General features: G+C 36.5%; 1 protein-coding gene across 1 annotated transcript in view; it reads right to left on the bottom strand.

Moving 5' to 3' along the window:
* STK39 (serine/threonine kinase 39) overlaps window positions 1-21,913 on the bottom strand; it is an 86,157-nt gene that overhangs the window by 45,942 nt on the left and 18,302 nt on the right. Inside the window, 6 exon segments of the mRNA XM_042875076.1 lie at window positions 10,189-10,254; window positions 10,360-10,408; window positions 13,814-13,947; window positions 15,299-15,400; window positions 15,501-15,610; window positions 20,006-20,061. Coding sequence (XP_042731010.1) covers window positions 10,189-10,254; window positions 10,360-10,408; window positions 13,814-13,947; window positions 15,299-15,400; window positions 15,501-15,610; window positions 20,006-20,061 — 517 coding nt within the window.

The raw sequence follows: 21,913 nt of genomic DNA on the forward strand, positions 1-21,913 counted from the left end.
CACGGCACTAACCTTTTACTTAAAACAGTTCTAAATTTAATCACAGTTCAGCATGTGAAGTAAAAGATAGATATTGGAGAATTCACTTTTCTATAAAATATTTTCACACAGAATAACATTAATCTTTTTGCATAACAGCTACACTGTAATCACATTTTTGCAAAAAGAATTTGAGGAACAAGAGCCTGAATTCCCACAAGTATATATCATCCTTTGTTCAGTAGACAAGATGCTTCCTCAAGAGATAGCTAGTCCTCATTTAACCCATCTCTCATGTCTGTGAATGCCCGAATCCCTTCGCTGTGGGCTATTAAGTTCCCCTGAGTTCATTATTTTGGAAAGTTTCATTTTTATTCTGTTGTACCACTGCCTTTCTAAAATAACACCCGAGTAGTTCTAGTCTGTAAGAACTAGAAGGTGGTCAGATATTAAAGTTACTTGATGTTTTGACGTTTGCATTCCTTCCTCTTAAGCCACTCTGTATAATAATACAAGTTACAATATAGGAAAAATCTTCCGTAGTTTTAATTTATGGTTCTTTTTTTTTTTGTTTGTTTGTTTCATTTTTTGTCCCCACTTAGAAAAGAAGTTAGCCTTAACTTTAAGTGCTTCATGTTCAGGAATGAGCTTTTTAGGCTTGTTTTTTGTTTATTTAATTGCAGGGTAGCCTAAGACATTGCCAGCAAGCAGCCAACATGGCATAGAAAGTAATTCTACAATAATTCCAACCTTTTGGGTCCAGACGCTAATTTTAAACTCTCAACTTGGAATTAGAATTGAGATGTACAAGCCATCACTCAGGAGTACATAAAGCCCCTTCCCTTTGCAACATCTGTGGAGGTTTGTTGCTTTTCTGGGGAGCTTCAAATCTTCTATGCTGCCCACAACTATACATCATGGAAACTTGGATATGGTTAGAATTCATACCTGCAGAAAAGAATAGGCACTGAACCCTGAACATAAACAGAAGTTACCATTTATCTTCTACATCAAATTAATCATTATTACTTCTCTATGTTGTACAACCACACTTATGTTTACGTAAAAAGCACAGATTGAGAGGACACCGATGAATGAAGGCTTTACAGTTCCTGCAGAATTTCTTTAGGCATTTCTGGTGGGTATATTCCATACTTCAGACAACAGAACCTTTTGAATGAAGAACATACAGGAACTCCTAGGAAACAAACGCACTCTTTGATGTACACACCTTTCATGTTCTGAAGTCTCAAAGTTTTGAATTTCAGTACTTCAAGGTGACCTAGCCATAGCAGGTGAGAGCATCATCAGCATTTTTTAGTTTGTATGCCCTGAGTCAGTAGGAGTAGTGAATATTCTTGCATTTACGTTACACTACAAAATACAAGACCATCAAAACCTTCAATCCCAAGTAATTTCTAAATGATTTTTTTTTTTTTTTTTTAATGATCCCAAGTCAAGTGTAACTGGTAACCACAAAATATGGTAACACTGACATAAATTGTTATTCCATTTAAAATTTCATATTAGAACAATGGTCAAAATATTTCATTTACTTTGGGGTTAGGGTTTCATAAACCAAAAATGGAACCCACATTATTTTTCTTCAATAATATTAAATGCACCTCTGCTGGAATTAATGTATTTACAGCTATCCAGCACATCCTTGCAAAAATGCTGTTTGCTCTGAAGTGTGCAACGTCATGTTTATGGAACATTTATGATTACCTTCAGTGAGATAAGTCAATAAGGACAAACTGTGAGTCACAGATACAAATTCACCAATATGTTTTCTCCTTAGCACTGCAGAAAGGACTGCAAAAATTGAAACAACACTTAAGACATTTAACATAGGAATTACTTTACAGTGTAAAGTTATTTACACTTCAAAAATGTGTAAATTACCAGTTCTACTCACTACTGGAATTAGCTACACCATTACCTTAACATCAAGGAATGAAAAAAATGTAATGATCTTGCATGAAATAACATTGCATGAAGGAGATAATTTGAAATTGCGTAAGTGTTCCCCAAATCTCTACTAGTTATTGAAGAGTTCCCTTTTCTGTTTAATGAATAAAACTGCACAGGTTAAAGAACAAAAGTCTGTTGCAAAGAACAGTTTGCTTTAAATATTTATGATACCGATCACTGGTTTGCTTTACTAGTCAAACACAAGCAATATCATGCTCAAATGATGAATGTGGCACTGAGGAAAACTGAGTGAGGGAGGCAAAGCGATGAATTAAGAAAACTGCCACAAACACTTAGAAACATTCACAGGTTACAAATGGAATACAGGGGAGAAACCAGAGGTGAAAAAAACAAAGATATTAAAAGCCAAAGAGGGAGTGGAGAAGTGAGCACGTTCCTATATGACTAGAGAAAACAATTAAAAACTGATACAGGTGCTTGCACCAACTGCCCTTGCACTCTGAGGAATTTCTCTCCAAAGTCCTTCTTCCACATTTTCACCAAGTCTTTTCTTTCTAGGATAATGTTGCTTAAAGACAGGAAAGGACAACACTTAAATTGGAGACTAATTTTTCCACAGAAACATCTTCTAGAGTGTTCCCTGCTCTCCTAATCCTGCCTTCCAAAACCAAGAAGTTTTATGTCAACACTGCATCATGTTCTATCAATGCTCCAGACCGAGTCCAGAATTTTAAGTTGATTTTGTCTTAAGAAACAGCAGTGTTTTGGAGAAATCTTTATTGCATAGTAAGTGAGCCAGTTTACTAATTTAGTATGACTTCTGTTTTTCCAACAATATTTCTGTTTATTACTTCCGCTATATGAAGTTTCATTACCCAATTTTAATTAACAGCAAATAAGTCACTCCTTTAATTTCTATTTTAACAACTGTACTTTCAGACATGAACACGTATCTGTACCAAGGAGGATATTTTCAATCAATTGAATAAAGGAATTGCACTGTTTCTTAAAGTAAAAATTTTAAAATCAAGTTTAAATTAACATTAGTAAATTAAGTTTACTTCACCTAAAAACAAGAAATCCTGACTGTGCTATACAGTGTGACCTGATAGGTAATCCCAGGAGGTTGCACAAGGCAGGTTTAGATTGCATATTAGGAAGAACTTTTTTTCCACAGAGAGGGCAGTCAAGCATTGCAACAGGCTTCCCACAGAGTCACTACTCCCAGAGTGGGTTTAAGAGGCATGCAGACATGGCACTAAGGAATATGGTTTAGAGAAAGGACTTAGAAGGTAAGACTGATGGTAGACTCAATGATCTTGAAGGCCTTTTACAACCTAGATGGTTCAACAGTGCCACAGTTTTAATTCATACATGCCAAGAGAGACTTATATCCTCCTCCCCCTGCCCCAATCAAATTAAGATGCTAAGGCCTAGATGGTATCTGCAGAAATAAAAAAAAAAGCCAACTAAACAATTAAAAATACAGTAAATTGGCAAAGTAAATTAGTAGCCAGAAAGACAAAGGAAGATTAGACAGAGTTGGAATTAGGTCTTTGCAGGTCCCTTTCAATCCAAGCCAATACATGTCTCCATGATCTTCAGATGAATGGACTTCAACATGGAGAAATGCTAATAAAAAGCTATCTGTTGGATGGATCATGAGATCTTAATTTCTTAATCTGCATTTTCCAATTCTGCTAACCTGTGTTCCTTCAACCAGGCCATCTACTTGCTTAAAATAACCACACAGTAAAGAAAGAAGAGAGAGACAGCCTCATCTACAGCTTTCATTACTCTGTAGTGGAAAGCTCATTACTAGATAGGTTTCACTACCAGTGATACAGTCACATCAATAATTATTTACTAATTCTTCTCTGAAATCTACATTAGTAGATTTCCCTATGATTTTTATTTACCTTCAAGATCAAAGCTTGAAGATATCCTGTGAAGGGGGAAACTGATTTCTTTCCTGTCCTACTTGAAATATAAGGCTTGATCAGGAACATAAGTTACTGTAGTATAACCTGCAATCATAATATATTCTGCAAGCACACTTATTTTTTTTTTACTAAAAAAATAAGAGGCCCAAACTTATTCAAGAGATATAGCATTTAGAACTGCAGACCTTGAGCTGCTCCTAACATATGCTCCTATACCCTGCATGACTTTGTACATCATCCTAGAGGCAGCCCTGCTTGCTGTGCTGTGATAGATACGGCTGCCCTCTGCTGTCTATGCCTCTCCTAGACAGCACAGCTAGGATGCAGTTTTTGTCATACAGTTGAGTTACATAGTATGTAAAGTATGAAAAGGGGAAAATAACTTTATTCAAACAGTGCACATAAAGTTAAACAATCTTGTCCTGGAGCTACTCTCGGTGCTAAACAGGAGTTGGACTTTGCATATACACTACTATGATCCATCTTTCCACTCTGTTACCCTTAAAAGGTCTATTCTGATTAAAACGTTGAAGTTTCCAGTGCCTGCCATAATTGTAACTTCAACCAAGAGCACCTTTTAGCTAAATTAATTCTCCTGTAATAACACTGTGCTCAAGGATGTCCTGCAATCTATTCTGCCCACAAATTTCAAGTATGCCATCAGTACCAAGAGTGTGTGGGAAGGGTCTGGGGTTAAACAAAAGCCATGAAATTTGTGAGCTGAAATTTTCCAAGCTTTATATGGTCTAATCAGAAGAATTTATTTACTTTCTGCTTCTCTCAATATTGGTGCTGGTATTTATTTACTTTTGCAAATTTGCCTTTAAGAACTAAGAAGGTTAACGATTAAGTTCTCCATATAAAAACAAAAATTATCCTGGAGTTGTTCCATCAGTCTTTCAATAAAGCAGTAACAGATGGCAGCACTTCTTTTAAGTGATCCTACATTCACAGAGTTTTCTGCAATTCAGCTCTCCACATGACCTTCCTGACAAATTTTCAAAAATATACACAATCACAACTAGCACAAGACGAATGGAGACAGGCAGAAGAGCCTATTCTACCACACAGTAGAAGAAAGTACAGTGAGAAATCTCATAACGTGAAGCTGAACCTAGCAAATCACTTGTTGCTGTCTGCATTGACAAAGTAATGATGTGTGTTAGAAAGGTGACAAGTTCCATAACAACCACTGATTCAATTCAGTCACTGTATACTCAGGACCTCAGTTCAAATACAGAGGCAAAAAAAAAAAAGTCAACTTGTTTTGGAAGTCAGATGAACAGAGTTTGAGGCTTTGTTTCTCAGAGCAGAAACAAGTAAAACCAGCACCACCCTGCACAAGAAGAGGTCAGAAGCGCAGCTGTATTAACAACAACCTTTGGCAAGGTGCATCTATCAGATTAAATCCATTATGGAAACAAGCAAATGATGCTTTGTTGAGGTGGTATCAATACTGTTAGAGTCATAAAAGAAATCTACAGTGTAATGATATTGGCCCCACTATATGCAGATGATAGTTAATTTCTTCTACAGGATAACATGCCATTCAGAACCATTTCCCTAAATTAGATATACCACAGAGCTAGAGATTCAATCCATCAGTAAGGCTATTTCTACTGAAATTTTAATAAAAGCTGCTATCACTCACGCTAATTATCTCCTTATGCTACCTGATTTTTTTTCTAGTAACTTACAACTCAAAGACCTGAAGAGCTTCTATTAACAGTGAAGAGCAATATTACCTTCTGAAAAATAGAATTTGAGACCAATTATTACTCAGAACTGATTTTTTTTTTCTTTGAAACTAGTAACAGTTCAGACAGCTATAAAATGAAATGCAGATCCATGCTTTTCTCTGTTCACTTCATAAAAGTGGCAGTCATGCAGCAAATTTTGAAAATTAAAGAAACAGGATTAGAAAACACAAAATTGACACATGGCCTTTAGGGATACAGAATATTTACAGTTATAGTTAATTTTTTAGTGTGACCAGATTTAAAAACTGACTGGGGAATTCTGGAAGCTGCTTCTCATTTTCTCTGTTCAAATATAGCAATTCTAGTCACAAATGAAAGAAGACTTAGCATTCAGTCCAAAATGAAAACTACTTCAACACATTAAAGCATGTATCTATAAAACAGCTTAGCAAGAAGTTACAATTTAACAAAGGTGTAACGCAGCCCTGACCCAACCACAACAAAGCAGACTATTCTTCTACCATAACATCCAGCATGAGGGAGGCTTCAGTCTGGCCTTCCACATCTCTACTGACGACACAAGTATGACCTCGAAGAGTGTCCTCTGCTTGTTAGACTACACTGAGCTTAGAGCATTCACAGCAGCCATTTCCCCAGTTCTTCTAGTCACCAGCAATGCTCTCCCAAGTGAGAAGTCACATTAATGAAACTCAGAATGCCCAGCAAGATGCAGAGTTAACACTCATATTTGTACATCAGTACTGATAAGCATTCAAGTAAGTTCTGCACAGGAACAGGCAAGATGTGCTCCTCCTAGGCAAGTCAGTTCTAGAAGAGATTTAGTATTAAACTCGATTACCTGAAGCACCAGGAATAGGCTTCGTTTCAAGATTAACACAATCAAAATAAAGAGCTACTGAGACAAAGAAAATACATGCACAAATTCCAAATACATAATTTACAACACAGTACTTTGAAACCACAGTATAAGAATTGTTTAATCTTATTAATTTGTTATTTGTAATATGAAATATCTTTACAGAGTTGAATGCTTTCCTCACAAATACAAGCCACACCTATCCACTTTCATGATTTTCCCCAACAGGTCTGAATTCATTTTCAGTCAAAACTGTAAGCAAATATAAGCTATAAAGGCAGCAGCAGAACATCAGAACGCTATGTCATGAGAAAGAAAAATTAATGTTAAAAATTGAGGCTGCAGTTCAATGCAACAAGGCAAAGTATTAATACATGCAGTAAACGCAAGAAAAATTAAAATCCTACAGAGCAGACGCAATACCTGCCCTAGCACTTGTACTAAATGCCAGCTCCTTATCTTTTGCTCTAGACATTCTTTCTTCCATTGCAGGAATTACCCTTTCCAAGAGTGACCTTTTAGACATTTTTACATGGTATGTGTGTGAGCAACCAAATTCTGCTTACAAAACCTTTTTTTTTTTTTTTAATTATTAAAAAAGATTTTAAATAATAAAACACATTTATATTTTATAGCACCTTAAAACAACAGCAAAATTAAGTGAATTTTAAATTTCTAATGAATATTGCATTCTTTTAAAAACTGAATAATTCAGCATTTTCACAGGCTAAAATTTATTTTTTCTATTTTATGCTACAATTGAATGACCTATAATTTATTATTCCAGCATCATTCAGCTTTTTTTTTTTTTTTTTTCCCTAAGAATCACTCCTTTTCCAAAATTTTAAAGAGTTATCCAAAAGGGCATTCAGTAACCTATTGCTGATGGTGCAGGGGAAGCTATCACACATTCATTTTGTAATTCCAGATGCTAAGTTAATTAAAGAAATAACTATATGTACATGGGTACATACAAGTTATCACATATTTCCTGCAACTAATATGAAGATACAGCTGGGAGATGAATTTAATGAGGTCCATGTTCTCTTAGAAACTTAGCTGATACTACAGCATGTCTAAATTACTCCCCTAACAGCTGAGAAGTAAAATGAGCAATGCTCTTTCCTCTCCACTCCGGGTAGGTCAATTCTTACGTGGGCACTGCTGCCACCTCGTGGCCAATCAGCTGTACTTTGCATTTTGCTGATACTGCACTGCTCAGTAAGCTACCTCTCCTAAAAGAAGCTGTTTTTCAGCTTTCTATTCCAACTGCTTATAGCTGAAACATCACCACTGATTTCTCAAGTTGCCTCCACCTAAAAGAAGAACTAGAAGGAACTCAAAGGACTCAGATCCTGCTGACAGCCTCTTTCTAGCAAGGACACCAGAGAGAGATATTCACAAATGCAAGAGAAAGAAGTGCCAGTTCAGTACACTGCTAAGTAAACAAAAATCCTACAATATCCCTAAAATTTGTGTACCAGCAAAGGCTGCAATAGTTCACAGAGTCACAGAATTGCTCAGGTTGGAAAAGAACTTCAAGATCATCAAGTTCAACCACAACCAAACCATACTACCCTAACTCTAACAGCCCACCACTAAATTATGTCCCTGAGCACCACATCCGAACAGTTTTTGAACACATTCAGGGATGGTGACTCAAACATCTCCCTAGGGAGTCTATTCCAGTGCTTAACAACCCTTTCTGTAAAAAAGTCTTTTCTGATATTCAACCTATCCTCCCTTGGCACAACTTGAGGCGATTTCCCCTCATCCTGTCACCTGTTACCAATGAGAAGAGACCAACCCCCTCTTGCTGTAAGCACCTTTCAAATATTGGAAAAGAGCCAATAAGGTCTCTCCTAGCCTTAGCCTACTTGTCCCCAGACTAAACAGTCTTAGTTTCTTCAGTCACTCCTCATAGGGCATATTCTCCACGATCTTCACAAGCCTCGTTGCCCTTCTTTGGACCTGCACCAGCACCTCAGTGCCCTTTCTGTATTGAGGTGCCCAAAACTGAACATGGTACACGAGGTGAGGCCTCACCAGTGCCAAGTACAGGGGCAGGATCACTTCCCTAGTCCTGCTCACCACAGCATTCCTGATACAAGCCAGGATGCCATTTGCCTTCTTAGCCACCTGGGCACACTGCTGGCTCATATTCAGCTGACTGTCCATCAGTACACCAAGCTGTCAGGCAGCTTTCCAGCCTCTCCTCTCCAGGCCAGTAGGGTTGCCTGTGGTTATTGTGACCAAAATGCAGGACCCAACACTTGGCCCTATTGAAACTCATATGGTTTGCCTTGGCCCATCGATCCAGTCTACGAGGTCCCCCTCTGTAGTGCCTTACTATCCTCCAGCAGATCAAGGTATCATCTGCTTACCGTGAGTTCACTCAATCCCCTCATGGAGATCACTGATAAAGATGTTAAATAGGGGTGGCCCCAGTACCAAGCCCTGGGGGACATCACTAGTGACTGTCCATCAACTGGATTTAATTCCACTGACCACAACTCTTTGGTCCCAGCCATCCAGCCAGCATTTCACCCAGCAAATTGTACACCCATCCAAACCCCGGGCAGCCAACTTCTCCATAAGGATGCTGTGGGGGACAGCATCAAAGACTTTACTGAAATCCAGATAGACCACATTGACAGCCTTACCTTCATCCATGAAGGAGGTCATTTTGTCACAGAATGAAATCAAGTTTGTCAAGAAGGATCTACCATTCATGAACCCATGCTGACTGGGCCTGATGTCCTGGTTGACTTTTAACTGATCCATGGTAGATCTTGAGATTATCTGTCCCATAACCTTCTCTGACACCAATGTGAGACTGATAGGTTTGTAGCTACCATGATCATCTTTCCAGCCCTTTTTGAAGATGGGCATCACATTTATCAGTTCCTTTCTGAAAATATTCTCCATAAAACGTCTTCTTAAAAAGACTGCTTTTTGAAAGATGGACAGAGAACACTGTCCTGTTATCTGCAGAAGTTTTAGCAATTTCAGCAGTGCCCTCATGCTGGAGCAATACTGTCTGTTTAACTAGTGTTAAGTATAATTTCTGACAGATTATAAATAGAAGTTAAAATTCTTTCCTGTTTATTAGCTCTTATGAACAGCTGCTGCCTTCAATACTTAAGTTTTAAAATACTTACCTGTTTAGAATTTTTTAATTCTGTTGCACCTTACCTGGTAAACCCATTTACACGAGTACCAAAGGTGCAACAAAAATATCAACATATGTCATAGCTGTGCATTTAACTCAGTCTCTGGAGTAAGGCTTCACAGGTCCAAGTAACTCAAGAAATCTCTTGTCAAGTTTGACTCTGACTTCCATATATTTGAATGCAACATTTAAAATAATACAGAGAAAAAGGTAATCCCCAATAAATACTATTTACAATATCTTCATTCTTTCTTTAGATAATGAAATAAACACATGTTCTGCAGTTTATGAACCTACATGGGCATTGTTCTGTCTCTTGCCAGCTGCATAATCATGTCACCAGTATATTTCTAAAAGTGAGTGGGGAAAAAAGACAATTTGGGTGATATATATTTTGACAACTCTCATGAGGAAGTCTAAACAACACAAAGCTTATTGGGGAACAATAAACTGCAGAAACTATTCATCAACAGAATCTATGAAGGAGTGCATAAGAAAACAGCTTAGTCAACTAAAATCTAAGGCAATTATACAGTCCCCACCTTCGTTTGCAATCCAGTCAAGAGAGATGAAAACACTCACCTTTTTTGCTCTTTGTGCTATATTAGGCGTTCTAGTGAGAAGCTTTTCAATCAGGTATTCTCTGTTCTGCAAAAATCAACATTTGGTAAGTTAAAAAATCAATACAGGGGGAAAAAAATCATGTAGATTTTAAGGCAGAGCAAAATTTACTTGTAGGGTTAAACGTTTTACCTTGGCTTTCTGGAAAAATTTGCATTTTAAAAGTTCTGCTGCTGTGGGCCTGAAAGATCAATAATATATTAGAACAGGAAACAAAGATCCCTCTCAGTGAATACAGTACAGGGCGTTAGTTAAATCGTATGGCTCTAATACTTTTGAATTAGTACTGTATGAATGGGGAAATGAATGGCAATAGCTACTGAACTAATTCACACATACTTACTTACCATACATGAAAAAATTAAGTTTCCCTATGGCAAAGATACCAAAAAAAAAAATAATATATCAGTACCTAAGTTGCCAACGTTTGCCTTTTTTCTTTTAACAGAAATGCATTATACCCTTAAAACAAACAAGCAAGCAAATTAAAAAAAAAAAAAGTCAGGCTACGTGCTTCCTGAAATGACTCAATAAATGTAACTAAACTTTGCTCTAGAGCAATGAAAGGGTGATTGTATTTTTAAAGACAGTAGCATCAATACCTGTTAATTGAATTCTTCTATTTCAGTGATGCAAACAGGTATTAACTGTACTGACACTATTAACATGCTGCATAAACTAGAAAGTTATCAGGAGCATTTTAGAACTAAACAAACATCAAATCAACTGTTGTATGGTCAAAACCTAGACGTTTTAACTTCACTTGCAGTTCTGTTCAATCTTTTGGTTTGAAACTAGATGATCTTTGAGATCCTTTTCAACCCAGGCCATTCTATGATTCTTCTGATCGTGTTCAAGTTTATATTTTTGACATTCCCAACAGACTTTCAGAATCTTTCAGCTACTGAAATGATGATCCCAATAAAAGGTTTTACTGCCCTCTAGCCTCATGGATCTAAAGCTACGTACCCAGACAAAACCGTAATATGGTGCTGAAAAAGACCATGGAGAGGAAAAAAAAAAAAAAAAAAACCTAAAAGCCACCAGTTTACTCGTTCACTTTTTTGGGTGTTTTTTTTTTGCTTTTTTGTTTGGGTTTTTGGTGTGGGGGGGCTTTGTTTTTGTTTTTAATACTACTAGGAACACAGAACCTTACTCATTTTGGGGTGTGGCTACACTTAGGGAAGCTGGAGTCTCCAAGATTCATAATTTCTGAACAAACGGAAGCAATATTAGCTAGCTTTTCATTTGAACTACAGCAAGACAGTGGATACAAATCAGATTAGATAAGAAAGGAGAAAACTTTCCTACAGAACGTTCTGACAAGGAAGAAAAATCTGAACTGCTATGTTTCTTTGAGGTCACATCTGATAAGGAAGTGAAGAAAACAGGAATAGTACACAGAACTGTTCACTCCTGCTAGAAATAGTGAAACTACTTGAATCATCAACAATAAGCATCCTGTGTAGTCAATTACAGTAGTTCCACGAGAACTTGTTTTGCTTCCACTCCAAAGTAACTGACTCTAAAATAAAGGAGTTCTTATTAGTGACAATGTGTTGACCACCATCCTTAGTTGTATTCCACATATAACCCTTAGATGGATAAAATGAAGGGGAGCCTTTTAAGAACCAATTCCTATGTCAAATTTTGAAAGTTCTGCCTCAAATCAACTTCAAACTTTAGGGTAAGTTTTAGTGATCCAGCACCATCATATCTCATTAAAAGGAATACCTGCAGTTAAAAACTAGATTCTTGGTAAAGTCTTATCCAAACTAACGTCCTCCATTGCTTCATCATTCCTTATGCAAAACACTTCTGAACAGGTCTGAAAGTACCTTCTTGGCTTGTTACCCACACTGGTTTAAGCAGTGAATTATAGCCAGAGACTGTAACCAACATTCTTTGCACTGAAGAGAAAAATTTTCATGCACAGATGCCCAAAAGAAACATCACTGTCTGAGAGATAACGCAAAGCTAGGCATCTAATTTAACAGAACGAGCAAGTACATCTTCCACAACCAACATCACTACTGAAGTATCTCTATGCCAAATTAACTCCAGACTACAAAGAAACAAAAAATAGCAACAACCCTATAGCACAAGAATGCTCACTGTCACATTAAGAACAACTGGCACGTAGATCTCATCACCTATATGTGATGCTAACTGCTCCATTCAGATCAAACTTGAGTATGAAAATACTACATTCATGAGAACACTCATGTTTGAACACTGACGTCAGATAACTCTGGGCATTCCTCTGCAAGGAAAAAAAGTCATTTTTAATTGTTTATGTTTTCATACCAATTTAATCTTTCTCTGAAAATTACCAGACACTGGAAACTTAAAAGAAACTTCACAGAAGAGAATCACAGAATTATTTGGGTATCATGGGTTTAAGGATCATCTGTTCCAATCCCACTGCCATACGCAGAGATGCTTTCCGCTAGGTCAGGTTGCATATGACTTTGAATACATCCAGGAAGGGAGCATCCAGAATTTCAATAAAGATTATCCAAAACAAGATTTCACTCCTATATATGAGCAGCCAGCAAGTAGCAGTGCAAAGCATTAGGATTTGTTAATAAGACCATCAGTTGTAAAGAACATGGGAAAGACTTTTCAAAGCAGAATTTGAAGGATTTCAAGAATAAGAACAGTGCTATGTAATTTTTATTCCTTTTCTTAATTACATACATTTTCTACTATTGCTGCTTCCATCTTTTCAACATGACCACTATATATCCTGAGCTTAATGCTAGTGGAACACCAGCAAAGACCTACACACCCACTCAGTCATCAATCTCTTCAGACCAATCTTTTTCCCCCAGATACGTCAGATATAAGTTTTTTAAGAAGTGATCTACTGAACACTCTTGGGAAATAATGTTACTCAATGTGCCTTCTCCACCTCCTCAGCAAAGAGGCTTATGAATATGGGTCCGCATAAAAACAGATGAAGGATAAATAAATTATTCACACTGGGAACCTGGGACCTCAGCAATAGTTTTTAAATAGATGGTTAACATCTCCATTATCCTGGCTATCCCATTTCACCAAATAAAGAAAAAAGCAGCAAAGAAAATAGCCTACAGTAACTTTAGAAACTCTAAACAAGCTAGGAGCATCCCACCTTAGGTTACAAAAATATCTCTTAATAAGTCATTTTCTATGGAGACATTTAAGTTAAAGGCAATACTGAGCGTAGTAATTTAGTACTTTCTTGTTCTAATTTTTAAAGGCCATGAGGTCATAATGTTTAGTTACCAATAGTTCTATCTGATCAACCTGAACAGTGGTGTTAGATTTACGGAAAATATCAAGATGTTTGCCTGAAATGGAAAAGATATAGAACATGGACTTTGATAAGAACAGGATATTTAAATACAAGCAAATGAGGTTAACAACTCAGAAGAAAACTTAAGTGACAATTCAAAGGCAATTTCTTCTCCCGAGATGAATACTGACAGCTGATATTTGCAAAATCCAAACTGTACACTGAAGGGCAACAATATTTAAATAGAACTGTAAATAGTCGCTATATTTTTAAAAAGTTACACTGTACATGGCAATAAAGACCTACCTTTTGGAAGGATCTTTTTGAAGGCATAAAGAAATTAATTTTCTAAAGGATTTGCCATACTTTTTCATCATCTCCTTGTCTTCTACACCAGTTTCTAAAGTGGGAGGGTCATTTTGCAGGGTCAGCATTAACACCTACAGTAAACCCAAGAAAAATTACTGTAAGTAAAACCAAACCAGAAGATGTATAAATTAAGAGAATAACTGTTCTTCAGAGTACATACATTTAGATATCTTGATTTACAATTATAACAAAGTAGTGCTAAAACATCAAAATAGCATTTCTACACAATCCTCAGAACAATTAGTGGTATAACTGTTATAAATAAATACATTAAAAAAATCAATAATGCAAACACCACTTTACAATTCTTCAAAGAAAAGAGAACATGTGGACTCCAAAACATTGAAAAAACTCTGCTTGGGTGTTGCAGCATCACTGGATGTTGAATTTCTGACAGGAATGTGGACAGATAAGAGTGAAACAGAAGAGGAATAGTAAGCAAGGTTGCTGCAATCAGCATTTCTGCTGCACAAATTAAAAAATACACAACACTTGAGTGAAACACTACAAGATCTAAAGTACTTCAGTCAGAAGCTTATGACAGTTTTACGCCTGAATAACAAAATATGTTTTGAGGCTGTTCTGATAATATCATATTTGTTTTTTTATTAGTTATGTTAGACACTATTCTACACCGTTCTTCACCTTTTCAGAAGTAGTGCTGTGTACAGCAATTGCTATCAATTTAAGTATCTTAACATTACAGAACATGGTACATCTTCTCAATTTTGAACACCAGTAGTAGTTACCATAGCAATAAAAAACATCAGCCACAAGGTTTTTCGGTAGCCGCTTTGTTTCCTGTGTTTTTCCAGTAGGCTTCCCTGAAAGGCAACACTGTCCAAGCTCTTCTTAAAGAAGTAGCACAAAACTCATTTCAAGAAAGCCCTCAGTCACTATCTTTATCAGAACCAGTAAAAAATACATAAATCATTAACAAAATATCAAACTGAGATGACAAATTTCATTTTCAAAGAGTAACTTAAATTCCAAACTTTCTGGTTTGACAAAATGAACAGCAACTTTCTCCTACTTTTAAAAACACGTATCAGATACCAGACTTGCAATTCCATATAATCACTGGCACACTTTTTCTGAAAACCTCTACATTGTACTATTTTAAAAGCCAATAGGCATAAAAACAGAATGAGGAAGCGCTGCCTTTGTTGTTTTGGTTTCCACTGAAGTGAATGAAATACAAAGTAAATGCTAGTAACAACGGCCCAAAGCCCAGTTTTCTAGGTCTTCTCCTTGCACATCACTGCCCTCGTGCAGCTGCCTATAGATCCTTGCCACCATTTACAAAATTGGCCTATCTTTAGTCATTCATCAGAGAAAAATTCGCAGTGACAAAAAATGTTTAAACACACAGAACAACCTGAAATCCAGAACACTTCAGCATCAATATAAGGTGACATTTACTTTCATAGGAGGATATTTGTGATAAGGTGCTGCTCCTGTTGCTAACTCAATGGCTGTTATTCCAAAACTCCACATATCAGCCTTGAAGTCATAACCGCGCACCTGGAATAGAGCCAGAAAGGAAAAACAAGGTACTGATGTCTGAAGTTCCAAAAATTAAAGACTAAGAGATTTTATTTTTGTTCTTAAACATTTGTAATACCTGCTCCATTACTTCAGGGGCCATCCAACACGGAGTACCAACAAATGTTTTCCTTACTTTGTTACGAGTCATATCACCTCCAGTAGCCAAAAATGCACTAACACCAAAGTCTGGGAAATGAGAAAGAAGTTATAACCAGTTAAACTACTAATAACAAACAAAATTTCTCATATAGTAGAAGCAATGCCAGTTCTCTTGAGATAAAAGAATCACAACTGAAAAAAAAACAAAAAAAATTCTTTCTTAGGAATTAGGAAAACAAAATGCACACAGGACCTGCTATTCAAAATATGCTCTTAAAAGGGCATTAGTTTCGTATGCTCATTTAGCAAAGTCAATGTATCAGCTAGACAAACCAGAGGTGTTTCTCATGACAAGGTATTATTTTAGGTTGTCTCTGGACCAAAGAGATTTTTTAGTTAGTTGGACTGGTGCTGGTAATACAGCCCTACTTCATAACTTTGCAAGCATCCATTGTTCAAAGAATGCATAAACATTTTCAGGCTGGGTACTCTTAAACCTTAAAATAATACCTTTTACATTTATTTTTCAGCAGTAATTCTAGGCTGCCTGGACTATAATCTTTTTCTTTCCCAAATTATCAGCAGAGATTGAAATGTGAATAAATATTTTAGTTATATAACCATAGCAAACCTATGGAACTCTTAAACTCTGGGGAAAAGATCTCTTTTGTTTTGGTGTGGGAGGTTTGTTTATTTTGTTTTATTTATTTATTTATTTAGGCCACAGCATTACAGAAGAGCCTGTTCCAGAAGCACTGGACAGGCAACTCTGAGCCCACACTGTCACTCCTCACTGTTAATTTTTTCCAATGGCCACAATAAAGCTTGCATTCTGAATCACCCTTGTGGTCTGGATTTGGGGGCTTTATCATTACTTTCCATTAAACAACCATTAACCATGGAATTCTGGACCTCTTCTACATTATTAAAACACAAATACAATAGACAAGAGAGAAGTAAACCACAACTAAAATATGTATTTTTAACTTTCCCTGCAGTTTATCTGAGGAATAAGAAAAATCATTTTTCCCCCCCAAAAAAATCTGTAAATTATAGATTGGAGGGATTTCATTTGAATTTCTGAAAAGGGTGAACAGCTTCAGAAACACCTACTTTTAGATTTCAAATGTCCTAGTATCAGTGCCATTATTTGTAACTATTTTTTGAAGAACACTACTGTATATGAAGAAAAACTGTATAAGCAGAAAGCAAAAATAAGCACATAATTGAGATAGAAAAAAAAAAAGTCTTTTCAGTAGCAAAGATAAATACTTTGTATCAAACAAAATAAGTTTAAAAGTCCTTCTAGGAGCCAAGATGCAGAGCTAAAATTCTGACCATCTTTGAAAAAGACACAAGCCAGAAAACAGAAGAGGGGGAGGACACAATGAACCAAGCAAAAACAAAGCAAAATCCCTCCTTGTATAAGCTTCAAAAGGAAGTTTTGCAACACCTCACTGAGAACCATGAGATAAGCATTTCATCAATTCAAGCAAACATTTCACTACAATTCCAGTCAAGCAATGTACACTTCTGAAAAGAGAAAGAATGCTTCGATGGCTCCTCAGTAAAAACAAGACATTCACGTCTCATTCCAGACATAGCTTTCAGAAATACACACTGCTTAATAACAGACATGACTCCACAGCAGCAAGCTTTCTACCACATAGCGGACACAGTATAATTGAAGAGAAATTTCATGAAGAGGAAAGGTCAATACATTACAAGGAAAGAGCTGAATGATCTAGTGTTAGTTACTAAAAGTCACAGCTAACACTAAAGAAAAAGTTTCAGAAGTCATGATTCCAGTGTATTAGTAAAGGATTCTGAATTAACGTAAGCACAGCAGAGGGGCTGGCCAAATAAGCATAGCCCAAAAGCCATTTCTCCTCTGGCTCTTTTACCAGGACTGGGTACTGGGCCAAGCTTCAGCCAAGGCCAAACCTCCTGGGCTGCGGGGGGGACAAGGCCACTGCTTCCAAAGCAGTTGCAAAGGAAGGCACAGACTGCCAAAAAATGTTTGCTCTAACAAATTTCTCAACTCAAAGGAGGCTCTAGATTTTAGCCTAAGGCTAAAGCTAAAGAAAGGTCAAGCTTTTGTCCCTAAAAAAATTGTCCCTGCTAATTTTTTCACCTTAAGCACCTGAGGCCTAGATTCAACTTTTTTTGGGGGTATCATTTAACACAAGAGTGAACATTAAGAACTTCTGCTGAAATGAGCAAGTTTAAGTTTCTACAGACAGCTATGCACAAACCCAAAGTGGGCAATCTTCTGCAAGAATCCTCAAAACACACTATTTTATTATTATGGGTTTTATTCAAACTCATTTTCTTGTATGGACTGAACACAACATGCATACTGCCCACACCTCCTGCAACATTTCCACTGATCTGACTACAATTCCTCTGTGTTATATGCTCTATATTTCATCTTATTCCTGTTCTTTTGCTGGTTTCTTAGATATTTTGATCCCTGCTAGGCAATTCAGGTTTAGAAGGCTGTAACCCTGATAAAGTACCAATCATCTTGTTTGTCCAATCATCTTGTTTGTCCATAAGATCTTACAGTCCCAACAGATTTAATAACAGCAGTATGCTTGTAGCAAATATTTAACGTTTTATTTGTGAATAGGAAGTCTGAAATTTCCTGCTCTGTACAGAGGAATTTGGTAGTTGAAAAATAAGTATACTCAATTTTAAACAGAACAAGAAAATGTATGCGTTCGTCTTCTCCTCTAGAGACACTGAACAGAGTCTCTGTAAAGAACTTCTGAGGTCTGTAATCAGAGGTCTCTGTAGAGCCATTCCTCTTATTTGAAGAACATATGGTCTACTCAATTTCTTTGAAGAAATGTATGGTCTTCAACATTTGTACAAAAACTTTCGTCAGAGAAACTCTAGGCCAGGCTTTATTTGTGAATCGTAACATTTTGTTGTTCTGAGGGGCTAATGGACAACTATGTTTACAAATGTTACTCCGTATATTAGCAGCATTTATTATAGGTAAGTCTTTTTCTCATAGAAACTTGGGGTGCAACAGAATGAGCAGTCAAAAGACAAGTTCTTCCAACAAACTAAAAAGAAGCCAGAACATAACAGCTAGATTACAAATCAAGTATCTACTCTTCAAAGATTAAAGGGGATTGTACTTCATCAAGGCAAAAAAGATTAACAAGGAAGAAAAGCAGCCTCTGACATTTAAACTGCCTTTCAATTAGTGTGCAATGTTCAGCTGCCCCATACAGTACAGCCCCATACCAACAATGAAACAAGTCTGATACTGCTGCACATTTTAGCTGAAATTCTGAAGTAACCTGCTATGGAAACAACACCTGAAAGAAAGACATTCCACATATCTATTTAGCTACTGAAATTCCTCAGTCCTGCATGCCCTGGCAGCACAATAAAAACTTTACTAGTTTAAGATGCCTACAGCAAGAAGAAGGAAAAGGTCAAGAAGCCATATGCTAGAGCTGAACTACAAAAAGATAAATTAAGCTTGTGCTTGAATGTTATCTGATTACTGTGACAGCAGATTTGACTGTGTGTGAAAGTTATAATGAGAAGTCAGCAGCTTTTTCTTCAGATTGTTCATGAGATTTGCTTTGAGCTTTTTTTTTTTTTCCCCAATTAAGTGGGTTACCTGGACATCTACTCCTTTAGAGTACTAGAAGATCTACAAATTCTGGAGTATCGCTTGCCTAAAGCACTATAGAAAATGAAGATGACTGCAGGGTATAAACAAGAGAATAAATGTAAGTAAAATTCAAGCCTGTAGAATTGACTATTTACTTTATTATAAAAGCCTTAAACTCCAATAGAAGAATTAAAACTGGCTCAGCTGCCAGATAATCTTTCCCCTTCTCATTTCATAAACTTCAGGGTACTAAAATATTCAAGCCCTTCACAAGGTAAGCTTACACAAAACTTTGAAAGCATCCTTTATTTGAAACCAAAATTTCAGTTACAGCCATTCTTATTACTGAGGGCTACTAAACAGGAAGGTTTCATCCCTGGGTCATGAGTTATAAGCTGTTAAGGCCCGTGAGTACTCTGGGGAGAAAAGTAAAAAATTCTCAGTGAGAAGTCTCACATATCAGTGACTACTTCAAAGATAACGTCCTACAAAAGTGTAATACATACAAGACTTTTCAATCCCCACCATTAGTATTACTTCCAGAAACATTTCATGAAATAAACCTAAAAATAAGAATCGCCACTATCTGCAAGCACTTTAAGCTGTATCAGTGACTCTAAAGGAAACAAGAGATCATTGATGTTTCCTGATATATTTGATTGGACACAAAAAAAATAATTTCTAACTCATATCATTAACCAAGCATTCTAAAATTGGATGACCTGCAGCTGCAGTGCTTCAAAAAGGAATAGTTAAAAGTCAACAGAAAAACTTCTATACGTTGCCCCTACATCAGCTCCAAATACCTTTTAATTTAGCCACTACTTCTCTACCACTGCCATTACCTGCTATTTGTACAGAGCCATCTTCACCCAGCAGGATGTTGCCAGCCTTCAAATCTCTAGAATGTACAAATAAGAAGTTACCTTTACATAAAGAATACATATATTTTTACGTAAAAAGAGACAAAAAAACACCTTCAAATTTCTTAATTTCACAAGATAGCATTTGAAAATATTAAAGGCAGAAACAGGAACTAAAGTTCAAAATGTAACTTACTTGCAATAAAACAGAGTGCAGAATAAATTCATGAACTCCATCTTAATATACAACCACACATATTGGCCTTGGCATAAAATGAGCAGGATTCAGGGATGCATTTTTAGAACAAATACTGAGGTTCAACTCTTTTGCCTCCTTTTATCAATATAACCTCACAAACTTTCAGACCTTTACAGCAAGAACGAACACTTTCTTACACCCAAATGCCTCACTACTGGGGAAAAAAAAAAACAAAAAAAAAAAACAACAACAACCCAGTTGCCTTTGACCTGTTCAGAGAAAAGATCCAACTTCGAGAAAGACAAATAGAAAATACCATTTGTACATTTCTCTAGATTTCTATGCAATGGAATTAAGCTTTTCTATGGTGTACCATGATGAAAAGCTACTTGAAACTGAACCTGTCAGAAATGTGGTATGTTCTTAAACATCAACTATCTATCAATTTAACATATCACTCATAGGTAACTTAGATTAAAAAAAAAAAATCTGGCTTTGAGGGGGGGGGTGTTAATTGCTTTGATGTTTTGGTTTGCTTTTTTTTGTCCTTAATAGAAACATACACCCCATTCTTAAAGCACAGGATCTATCATACACAAAATACCATAAACATTTAGCTTTCCAAAATTTACTGAAGGTAACATTTTGCTATTGAATATAACATTACCTGCTTCCTCATACATAAAGGAGAACATATTGAAACAACAAAATGAAATCCATTAATTTTGGGAATGTCTCCAACTGGCAACTACTGCTTAAAAAAGGACTCCCTGACCTATCACAGCTTTCACCTTCCAAATGCAAGGGGTAAATGAAGGTGTACAATATTCTTTAAATCAGCACTTCAGTGGCATTGCACAGTTTATAAACTAGATGCTATAAAAAGGAGAAATCTCACATGCAATAAGGAGCTTTATCTCTTTTAAGCTTCTTCAAAAAGGTACACGGGCAGTTCGCAAATATGACCTCAAAGGATCCTGTTATCCCTAAAAGCTGATGGATATTCTTTCTGCAGCAACATCAGCTTAATAAAAAACTACAAATTAAGTTTTATGACAGATCTTAGGAATTCCAGAGCAGAAGTTAACTATACTTTATTTCTCCATTTATCTCAATTTTCTCTCCACAAAAGGAAGAAACTTCTTAATTTACAAAGGCAGTTCATTTATAGAATGAGACAAAAGCAGTACACCAAAAGAACTATTACTCTGCTACGTCTCTACTACCACCATTTTCAGTTCTGTCTGCTGTGATTATTTTTTTTTCTCCTCTCTTGTAAAGAGCAGTCCTAGAAACAGAGAGCCCCTTGTTGGCACTTTCATAAAAAGGCAAACTCACTACAGCAAAATTAATCAGGGAGGTGAAAGCACAGCACTTCCTTGCAACCTCCAAACAGTGGAAACAACCTGCTGATCACTATAATATGCGCATATAGAACACCCTAGGGCATCTGCACAATTTATAATGAGAAAGCCAGCAGAGTGAGAACACACAGAGGGAAACAATCATTTAGATATGTATACACCAAGATGTAATTTTCATCTCAGTCCCAGCTTCATGTTTGGTTGGTCATAAAGAGAAATCTGTGCTATTAGACAATACTGACTATCGGGAAGAAATACATTTCACATTTACACAGATTGTTCAATTGCCTTATATAATGAATGGGTTTATTATGCAACACAATATAC

This window comes from Lagopus leucura, unplaced genomic scaffold, assembly GCF_019238085.1.
Source record: "Lagopus leucura isolate 7727_CA_CO unplaced genomic scaffold, USGS_WTPT01 Super-Scaffold_100012, whole genome shotgun sequence".
In the NCBI taxonomy this organism is placed as follows: Eukaryota; Metazoa; Chordata; class Aves; order Galliformes; family Phasianidae; genus Lagopus; species Lagopus leucura.